This window comes from Puccinia triticina, chromosome 2A, assembly GCF_026914185.1.
Source record: "Puccinia triticina chromosome 2A, complete sequence".
In the NCBI taxonomy this organism is placed as follows: domain Eukaryota; kingdom Fungi; phylum Basidiomycota; class Pucciniomycetes; order Pucciniales; family Pucciniaceae; genus Puccinia; species Puccinia triticina.
In genome coordinates, this window is record NC_070559.1 from 2,391,559 (window position 1) to 2,402,428 (window position 10,870).

The window sequence follows — 10,870 nt, forward strand, 5'->3', positions numbered from 1 at the left end:
TCATGATGGGGATCTTGATTCGGAAGACGACGGGGAAATATCGGATAACATGTAACTTCCTAAGGTATTGCTTGCTGCTCGCCCCTCCGCCATGATTGCCGCGATCTGAAGTTTTCTTTTCTCTTTCATATCCATCTCTAGCTTCGTTGCCGCCGTTCTTTCCGAAGAAATACGCCGCCGCTCTAGGGTTTCCGCTTGTTTTTTAGTTAGCTTCTTTGGTGCTGAAATAGATGTTGATTCTTGTCTTGTTACCGACGGTTGGCCAAGATCTTGCTCTTGAACACTAGCTTTTACTCCTTGCAGCCTTGGCTTCTTAGCCCTGGTAGCCTGGCCCGTCTGAATTTCATCCCGAATCACTGCGTTGTAGATATTGATTCGCTCCATCAACCAATCCAACTGCCCGTCAAAGAATTCCCCGCCAATTATAATACGTAGTTCTTCTTTTGAATTGATTTGATGTAAGTAAGCCCCAATTGCCTCGGCGTCAATCTTGCCAAAGCGGTCGCTTGCCTGGACCATTGCTGAAGTGGGGAACCGCGAGTAGTAAAGTGCGGCAAATTCATCAACCAGTTCCCTCTGGAAAGCCTCCAGTGCGCCATTCTCAGCGTCAGGAACCTTCCTCTTTCTGAATATTGATTTCTTGACTGGGAGCTTTGACGTTGGATCTACTTCTCGAGAACTGTTGTACTGATTGCTCCAGAGATCATCAAAGTTGTGTATGTTTGCAAAGGGTAAGTTTCCCATGAGTCGAACTGCTGCTGGGCCATCACAGTTTGAACAGCAGCAGGGTTCAAACTGTTCTTTTTCCTCCCGTGCCTTTTCAAGCAGACAATTCGGGTCATCAACTCAGAGGGGAATATATCCTAGCCTATAAACAATCAGATATGAGCCGATGAACACGGTATACTGCGGTAAGCTTTTTTGAAGATGTGTACATACAAGTTGTCAATCGAGAAAGCAATTCTCAAGCAAACAGGCGTTATTGCCAGGGCATCCATCCGGTCATTGTCCGACTGGGTGGTACCCTCTTTGAAATCGGCCACAGAGTTCTTCCCATTCCGACGGAACTTCTCAACAAACAGAATGGCCAGACCAGGCCTCCCATCACGACCACACCGTCCAACCATTTGAACTATCGAAGCTGGATCACCCCTCCCCATGTGGACCACCATCCGTACCCGCTTCCAGTTCTGCCCCAACCCCAGGGCCATTGTGCAAGAGACAATTGGGAACTTGCCAGTCGAGAAATCCTCCACACAATCAAGCTTATCTTGATCTCCGGTGCACGAGTGATATCGTCGAGCGCAACCACTTTTCGGATTTGATGATTCACTAGGAGTCTCACGGGCCATGCTAATAACATCCAACGCTGTTAAGGTCCGGTTGCGTGAGCCGCTGTAGACAAGAGAGGGCACCAGCTCTTCGTTCGTGACATCATTAGCTGAAGGGAAAACCTTGACAAGATCATGACAAGAAATCATAGAGTGTTCCATCGGAACACGGATAATTCGGATTTCTGGTCGTGTTAGCTCGCCACGTATAATATCAACGTTTGAGTCTTCCAGTTTGAGGCTCTTTTTGATGGCTTCGACAGCGATAGGGCGGCATGTAGCCGACAGCAGTAAAATTGGCTTGTCATTTCGAGACAGGAGATGGCCGCCAAGGAGCCCATACAACGGTCAAAAGATCCCAAAGTCCTCGAGGCAACATAAAATTGTAGCTAGATGTCTTCCAGGTCGACTCTCAACAAGGCCCCATATGTATATCATGTGGGCTTCATCCACAACCACTAATCCGAGTCTGTTTTGAAATTCCGAGCTGAAGTATACTTCCTCCCACAGCTTACTATTCAGGAAGATTTCCGGGCTGAGATAGACAAATTGGTAGACACCTTTAGATATATCCTCGGCAGTTTGTTTGTTGAAGTTTAACTTGTTCAAGTTTATTGCCGTAAATCCAGCCTGCTGTTTTTCGTAGACCTGATTGTCACCTAGCGAATCCAAAGGGTTCAAGGTGAGGATGACTGATTTCTTCTTCAGAGGTATCATGCCGAAATAAATTTCGGCTATCCGTGATTTTCCGAATCCTGTGCCAGCAAGCACAAATGTGTTTCGGCCCGAGACTAAGTTGGCCACTGCATCGATCTGCAAGGGTTTTGCCGGTTGACCGTACTTTTTGAGAGCTAAATTGCCGATGTGGGCCTTCATATTTTGATCGTTCATTCCGAAAACCTTCTTATACACATTGATACCTGTTGGGGACCAAACTCGATCTGTAATGGAAGAGACTTGCTTTGGTTTTGCCTTGGGTAACATTTTCTATTCCAGTTGAGGCTCCGTTTCAGTATGGACCAGCCGATTTCTGAGATGTGGAAGAGGCGGAGTGAAGCCTTAAATTCTCAATCTTGGCTGTTACTTCACAACATAACACCCTTACGGGTCCACAGACATTATGTGGTCTAGTTATATTGACAAATACATAAGGCCTGAAAATCCATACTGATTTCCGCCACGCATAAGCGTGGCAGAAAGCAGTATGGCAAGTATGGAGTCCCCCAGGGACCAAGCTCCAGCTAAGATGCCTTGGCCACTTGAGCTCAGTCATCCAAATTAGAATGTGAGGAGAGGGGATTGTAGCCAGGATGTTCAGCTAACATGTCCCCTCAGGGCTGCAGCAGAGGTTGGATAATATCCTCTGTGTGGAGCGCTAGAGGCAATGATGGCATAAAAAGCCACAAAATCCCAGAACTCTCAGGCAAAAGGTACGACATAACTCATAAGCCTCTCCTACGGAGAGCCCTCCGGGCGGGGTCCCCCGGACCCTCCGTTTGAGAGGCTTAGTTAGGCTAGTGTACCCCCCCAGATTGACCCAGCAAGAATTCCACATTGATTATTTTTTCATCCATTTATGTTCACAGCTGGTGAAAAAGTGTGGTGTTTTAGGGCTTGTACAGCTAACCCAGGAGAGCTTGCAACTTGGCGCGCAAACTCCGAGACTTTGTGCCGCAGCGGCCAGACTTGTCCGCAGCTCCAGACATCCGTGCGCGCGGACCGTGCCTGGGGGAACCCGGGGGAGGAGCCTGCAGGAGAGCTGCCTGCCGCCGACCCAAACCCTGCCTGCCGCCACCACCAACCCACCACCCACCACCGCCGAATCCATCAACCCCGCCACCGCCACCCCCAGTAAAATCAACCCCAACGGTCCTTTGGAACCATTGTGCCATTGGGGAACAATCCAACACGCGTGAGTTATTTTGGTTTATCATCATCATGTGTGGGCCTTTTCTCACCACGAACTAATTTCTATGCCGCAATTGATCATTTCCGTAAAAGTAGCAGGTTCGGGATGGACAATAACTCCCGTTATCGTTCAGTTTCACCGTCCGAATACCGCAAATGGTTCCACCACCCACTGACGCCGCCTGCCGACAGACACGTGCCCTCGCTTTTTGATGGCACTGCTCACTTGGTCGCGGATCGCAACCGCCGCCGGGACGCCTTCATACGAAGCCAGCAAAGACCGTCTCACGTCGACCCATCACTCTCGGGCTTACCTCCAGCTTCACCAGCCACCAGCCGATCGAGCGCAGCCACCAGCCGATCGAGCGACTTGATACTATCTCAATCATTGGCTACCAACTCTCAACAACACAGCCAGGCACTTCCCAATCGTGCAGGATCCACTTCGGGCCGCCCTGAGGTTCCCATAAGTATTGAGTTCATCCTATTTACGCCCCTTCCCAAACCTCCTGCTGCAAACCCCCGCAAGCAACGAAGCCTAGCTGGTTCCATTGGCCCCCAATACAATAAAGTCGAATCAGAACCTGGCAAGCTGATGATCAACTGGGACACTCACAACTACGATCTCGAGAGTTTCAAAGCTGCGGCAATCAATGAGATTGAACACAGCGAAGACGAGGGGCTTGGATTCTTTGCCCGAGCCCAAGCTCTGAAAGGTAACATTGTTTGGAATGCAATTATCCCAAATGGACGCGTGTTTTCAGCAGCCCAAAAAAAAAGAATCGATTCCGATGAGATATTCACCCAGTTCCTCCTGGTTGCCAAGGGCACTCCGGAAAGCCGCCAGATTATATGTTGCTTGGTCCAGAAAGATCCGATAGTTGTAGCTCAGGTAAGTGGCTTTTTCCTGTCCACCTCAACCCAGTCGGAATGTCTCATTGACCTCATTTTGTGTGATATTTTAGAAAGAATCTGCCTACAAACACCTCAGGACCATGCATGCCGGTCCCAGCTCTGAAGAAACTCCATCCGATGGGCCCTCCGCAGGTGCACAGGAAGCGGCTTCCCTCACGGACTTGGTGCAGCAACTTGGCTGTATCCACGAACCCGCTGAACACCTGACTAGAAGTCACGAGGTCGGCGTGTTCATCAATCCCGAGAACCCCAACGAGTTTTTCAAGATGACTCCCAAGCGAATTGCTATGTGGGCCAAAGCAATTGTGAGTGTGTTCTATTCCCTTTATTCCCTTGGGATGTATGGCTGAGGATCTGATCTGACTGCTCATGAGATTCATAGAAGACCAACCCCGGCCAAGTCACCCTCCGTGTTCCCCCAAAATCGGACAGCTTTCAATTTCAGACCAAGGAGGATGTACCGCCGCCTCAAGCTCCAGTTCACCCCACACTTCCAGCTCCCGTTTCGGCCGCGTTTCAGTATCCAACAACGTCGGCCGGATTCCAATATCCAACACAGTTTGGATTTTCAATGCCTCCGGGAGTGTTCTTGAACCCAATGCAACTGGCCGCCTCGCAACTGGCCGCCTCGAACTCAATGACCGGCCCGACCGGCCCCAGCACCCCAGAACATCCCACCCGGGCTTTGTCACCAATAACCCCTCCAAGCGGCGAGGACCACAGCCTCGAGGATTTCCTCGAATTTGCACACGTCAATCCAGATTCCCCCGGAGTCATTGAGGGGATCGGAACCCTTGGGATCACTCACTGGACTATGTTCAAGTCCTTCAGTTCTGACGAGCTTGCCAGCAGAGGTATCCCCGAAGGCCCCGCCCGATCCATTGTCTCATCTGCAAAGAAATATGCGCATCACTTAATGAAGGTTTCTAGAAACCAATAAGTATCTTACTCCCCCGATCCATTCTTATGTACTCCTTTTCCTTATTGTTTCAAAGTCATCAATACATTGTAGCTCCAGCATTCTAGCCTCCTTCCGACCATCTCTTTATGTAAATTCTAACCTCCTTCCGACCATCTCTTTTTGTAAATAAAACTGGTTAACGTTGTTATAATCGATAGTCCATTTGAAGGAGCAATCAATAGTCCATTTGATTGGTCCAAGATGAGTTTGCGCATCACATGGGTCTCTTGGAATGGGAGGATCTCAGCAGACCCGTTTTCCCAATGAAGTCTCAATCTTGTGGTGGATCTCAGCAGACCCGTTTTCCCAATGAAGTCTCAATCTTGTGGTTAATTACATCCGGAGTCAGATAAATATGCAGAAAAACCGAATGTTAAGTCAAAGAATCGAGCACATTGATTACAAAGTAATGTTACAAAGAATTGAGCAAGTTGTTTATCAATACAAAAAAACGGGCAGCCGGTAGTCAAAAAAACGGGCAGCCGGTAGTCCGGGGATCCATTAATCGGTGTAACCAGACCCTCGGAACAGGCCTCGCATGAGTTCGTCGGTGAAAACAAGCCTTGCAAAGGCCTCGATTGCCTCCCCATCGGTTTCGCCCCCATCAAGTTTGCCATATTGTCTGAGTGATGATTTTAACACACTAAAACCCTTTTCAATTGGGTTCAGGTCGGGGGAGTAGGCCGGAAGATAGATCAGCAGACAGCCGTGATCCTCGACTATGCGTTCGATGTTCCCGTTGTGATGGATTTGCGCATTATCCATCACAACGATGCTTTGGGGTCCTGGGTATGGATTCATATTTGGAAGCTTCAAAAAAAAAAGTGGTCAGTTAGGATGCTGCGCGCAGAATCCATCAAGCTACTCACCAACACATGCTCTAAGTATGTCTTGAAATCGATTCGCTTGACAGTTTCAGACTGTATCATCACTGCAACCAGCCCGCTCAGGGCCACCGCTGGGATTAAATTGAAGCGGTGGGTAGCCCGCGCTACCGGGAGCCGTGACGTCCTCTCACCCACTTGAGCCCAACCCCGAGTGCGGATCACTGCATCCAAACATACCCCGCTTTCATCTTTCAGAGAGGGAGGGTGTTAGCTACTATATACAAATAAAAATTCAGAGAGAGAAGAAATAAAACTGACCAGTGAAGACAAGGCATTCAGGCTCAAAGTTGGCCATCAAAAGGAGGTACTTGGCTCGTTGAGTCCGGTCTTGATTCGGATTTACCTTACGCATAGTTTTTTGACTCATTTGGAGGCGTCCATGAAGCTCGTTCAAGATGGTTTGGACTGAGATTTGGAGGTTGCATTCGGTGGATAGTGCCTGCTGAATTTCTTGTAGGTAGATCGTTGGGTTGTCGGTGACTAGCTCCAAGAGAAACAATCGTTCTTCTTCACTGAGAGCCAAAGGGCGCCCCCTTTTTTCGTACGTTTTGGGATTGACGACAACCAAACGAGTCTTTTCGTATAGAACACACCACCGTCGGAGGGAATCAGAACTAACCTCAGATCCATTTGCCGCGTTGATTTCGGCGAGTGGTTTTCCATCAAGGGCTGCCCAAACAACAATGAATTTGAAGGAGGCTGAATACTTGACAAACATGGTGTCTAGAGGAGGGATCAGCTTTGTGACATTCAAGGGAAATCAAATAGGAACATACCTGTGAGAGAATCCAAGCTGCAATGTCAGTGGCGACTGCTGGGTTTGATGATGGTGGTGGTGGCTGGATTCAACAGCGGCGGTGGATGGAATGGACAACGGGGATGGATGAAATTGGTGGCGGTGGCAGGCTGGCGTCGCTCGGCAGTCGATTCGGCGGTGGTGGGTGGTGGGTTGGTGGTGGCGGCAGCCAGGGTTTGGGTCGGCGGCAGGTAGCTCTCCTGCAGGCTCCTCCCCCGGGTTCCCCCGGGCACGGTCCGCGCGCACGGATGTCTGGAGCTGCGGACAAGTCTGGCCGCTGCGGCACAAAGTCTCGGAGTTTGCGCGCCAAGTTGCAAGCTCTCCTGGGTTAGCTGTAGCATCCTCTGAGAGAAAGCTACACAAAAATCCAGAAACAAATTTTTCACACAAGCTGCAAAGTGAAGCATTCAAGTTTACTGCTGCATATAAACTCAGCTGTTTGTGGATTATTTTGGAATTTCTGTGTGTGGCAGGATTTTCATGGACCAGCTCAAATTCATAGGTTTTATGAAAAAAATCAGGCCTACAAGCTGAGCTATTTTATTCTAAAAAAATTATTTGAGGGTAAGGAATTGTATGCAAGGTGTGGGAATCGCCTTCACTGGAAAAGGCAAGAGGAACAAGGAAAAGGGCCAAAGGGTGTGAAGACAAGTTCTAGGACCAACCAAAGGGGGGCTTGGATTGCACTGGCTCAGAGACAAGATTGTCAGTTCTCAACTGAGATGAAGAAGGAAAAGAAAGAAGGACAATAGAAAATAGGAAAGAGCTTCCCTGGCTCAGAGAGAAGAGTGTGAGACTGTGTCTCTAAAGTGATAATAGGACACAAAGAAAAAGGTGGGCACTTTATATGGTTTGTATTTCTGGGATAAGAAATACAAACAGAAGTAGAGAGAAAAAGAGAGAGGAAGAGAGAGATGATCTGGACGTGGTCTATCTACTCAACTATGTGAGGATCCTCTGGTTCAACTTCAACAACCTGGAAAAGTTGGAGGACTAGTTGTGCAAGAACAATGCAACAACCTCCACTCACACCAAGAAAACAATGGTGGCACACAGAATTAGTAGAAATAATATTCTGCCTCTCCACTGATCTGACTATAACAGAGAAAACAACTCCCACAGTGCACAAAGTAATTCCATTAAATTATTGCATTTGATGAAATGAGGGCACAAGCATTCCTTGAACAATATTGACCAGAAATGCTAAGTTTCTCCTCTAAAATTTTTACTCCTGTATCCCAAAAGAGTTGATCATCCCAAATTATTTTTGTAGATCTATTTTTCATTTGGTATTTGCACCAATAACCCATCAACAAGAGAGATACTTCAACCATTTTGGAGTGTGATTTTGAATCACTAAAGTAATCAATGAGGATGAGTTGAACTTTGGTCAAGTCTGAAGAGCAAGGTGGCTCTTTGAGAATATCCCGATTATCCAGTGTGAATTCACCAAATATTGGTAATCCACTGTTGGTTTGTTTCATGAGGAGATTGCTTTGGATGCATTCAAAGAAGGGCTGTCCTTGGGACTCTGCTTCCAGTATGATTTCCTTCAATAAATCACTGCTCTTCAAGGCAATATAGCATGCTTTCAAGTTGACCATCAATGCAAATAATTTGCCAAAAAGATGTCTGTTATCAGGGATATCTCCTGTATTCATCATTATCCAACTGAATCCTTGGACCCATTTTTTCTTTTTGTTTTTCCTGAGGTGTGCAAGCCCAATTGGAATTACTCCTGCCTCATTCTTTATGATCTTCCTGTGATTTACTTTTTCAATTAAAAGCTTTTGAAAATTATCTAAAATATCCTGTTCCTCCTGCTCAAATTTTACTCCCTGTTTGATCCAGAAGGATCTGGGTTTCAGTTTGTTTGAAAACCCATTCCTTAGCTGAATCTTGAATTTTCCCAGGTTTACCACACTTTTATCTTCATTGAGTTTACCATTTTTAATATCTTCTTGAATCATGATATTTTTGTGAATTGCTTTTTTTATTAAAATTTCCAGTGCCTGTGACTCATCCTTCCTCCCAACACTACTCAACTGGGTAAAAATTTTGGGTTGGAATCTTTCATAATAAAACTTGTTTATCAATAAATAATTTTCTAGTAATTCATTCGAACTCGTCATTCTTGCTTGGTGCTTCATCTTTTGGGTTAAGCACTCCAATAAAATTGACTGGACTTGTCCAAAAAACTTATTATTGATAGCTGCTACATTGCCAATGATAGGCAGGTGATTTTCTCTGGGATTGAAAGCCTCTTGGAAAATGAAATCAACTATTTTTCCATGAGACTTGTATTCCTCTTGAAAATTCCTTTCAGTTGGTCCAAATTCTATAAAAATGATTGCATTGATGAAAATGCTCCATCTAATCAATTCCTTGAACTTTCTGAATATTTCTGTGCGGGTTCGGAATTCTCAAATGTATCCTTGGCTTTGATCTTGATCTGTTTGCCATTCCCTTGTAGGCCTGATTGTGTACAATCTATCCACAACTCTTCTGATTATCTTGACCGGATATCCTTTCAACAAAGGCAGATTAATTGTTTCCCCAATTGGCCTTTTCTGATTTATTTCAAAGATTTTTTCTTGGAATTTCTTGGTAAATCCTGCCAAAAACCAATCACTGATATGAGTTTTGGCAAGAGTTCTGCAATTGAAAAGCTCATGATTGTTGAGATGGCCCTACATCTCCATTGTGCATATCATCATGGGCTTTTTCCTTGGCATCAAACCTATCCATTTCATCAGATTTTTTTCTTTGGATTCCGTGAAAAAAATCTTGAGAGCTTTCCACAGACATGAAAACCCCTGGGAAAAAACAGGCAAAGATTTTGGAAACATAATTAGGTGTAACCTTACATCAGACCCATATTCTATGATTCCTACTCACTTTCATTTTGATTCTGAGGGTGATCCTGGATTTCAATATGATTTTTAGGAGGTATAGAATCTGTTTCATTTGAGCCCAAGTTTTCTGCCCACATTTCTAAAGTGGACAGCCATTGTGGATCAAGATCTCCAAATACCAATTTTGGTTCTGATAGGCAATGTGTGTATTTGTCATTCCTGTTGGTTTCTTCGTGGCTGGATGCCAATTTTGAAGGTAAGAAAGTGGAAGCTTCTAACCCAGGTAGAATTTCAGGGTGGATGTCATCATGAGATTCTGATGGCACAATACGAATGTGTGATATTTGTGTTGGCGGAGATGGATTGATAGCAAAGTGAGCATTGAAGGGATCACTTCCAAAGTTCTGTGTCCCTGGTTCCAATTTGACAAAGCTGTTAACAATACTTTGGAAAACCCAGAGGAATAAAAGATTTGAGCAGCTTTCCCCAGAGTGAAAAATCTATCTTACTTTCATTTTGAGTGGTCAGGGTCATCTGAAAATGACCACTGCTACCACCAGTATAGGTGAAATAGGGTTTAGAACTTGGATGTGAAATTGTCCCATCATGATCATGTTGTGAATTCTTTTGCCTTTTTCCGGAATACAAAATAATAGCTGTTTCAAGATCCCCTGATGAACAAAAGAGGCGGAGAAGAGCAGCTGAGAACAATCTAGATACCTACACCCAAATCACTATAAACGTGGCTTGACTTACCAAAATCGCTATGCATGGGGTCGTACAATTTTGGATGATGCGCTCCAACCGCTGAGTTGTCTGGCTGGAAGGAGCCCAGTTGATTTTCCAACGGAAGCTTCCCTTTGACCATTTTTTCTTGGTTTGATAATTCGGACCAGATATCTTCTTGATCTATGAGAAGGTTAGATGGGCACCCCCAATTTGTTGCTGAATCCGGAAATCTTAAATAAACCAAAGTAGCTCTGCAAGCCAAGTACCCGAGCGCGTATTGGGCAAGAGGGTAACAATTCAAAAACATTTGAATACAATGCCTTGAAATAGTCAGCTTTTGGGTGGTAGTTGTCAGTAATTAGCCCTACGTGCATAAGTCAAGGACGAAAATGGAAAGTCTTCCAGGTTTTCCCGTCAAACAAGACTTGAAGTCGCGGCTTTGGTCCCGTAGAGTAGTGTCAAGGACTCGGTGAGATGCTTGCATGGGA

The 10,870-nt window shown here is 45.9% G+C and overlaps 1 protein-coding gene across 1 annotated transcript; it reads right to left on the reverse strand.

The window, feature by feature from the left end:
* PtA15_2A239 (uncharacterized protein) lies at positions 1-744 on the reverse strand (the record flags this gene model as incomplete). The annotated part of the gene is made up of 1 exon (XM_053166239.1): positions 1-744. The coding sequence occupies one exon, from the start codon at positions 742-744 to the stop codon at positions 1-3; it is 744 nt and encodes a 247-aa protein (XP_053017481.1).
* Positions 745-10,870: the final 10,126 nt, after the last annotated feature.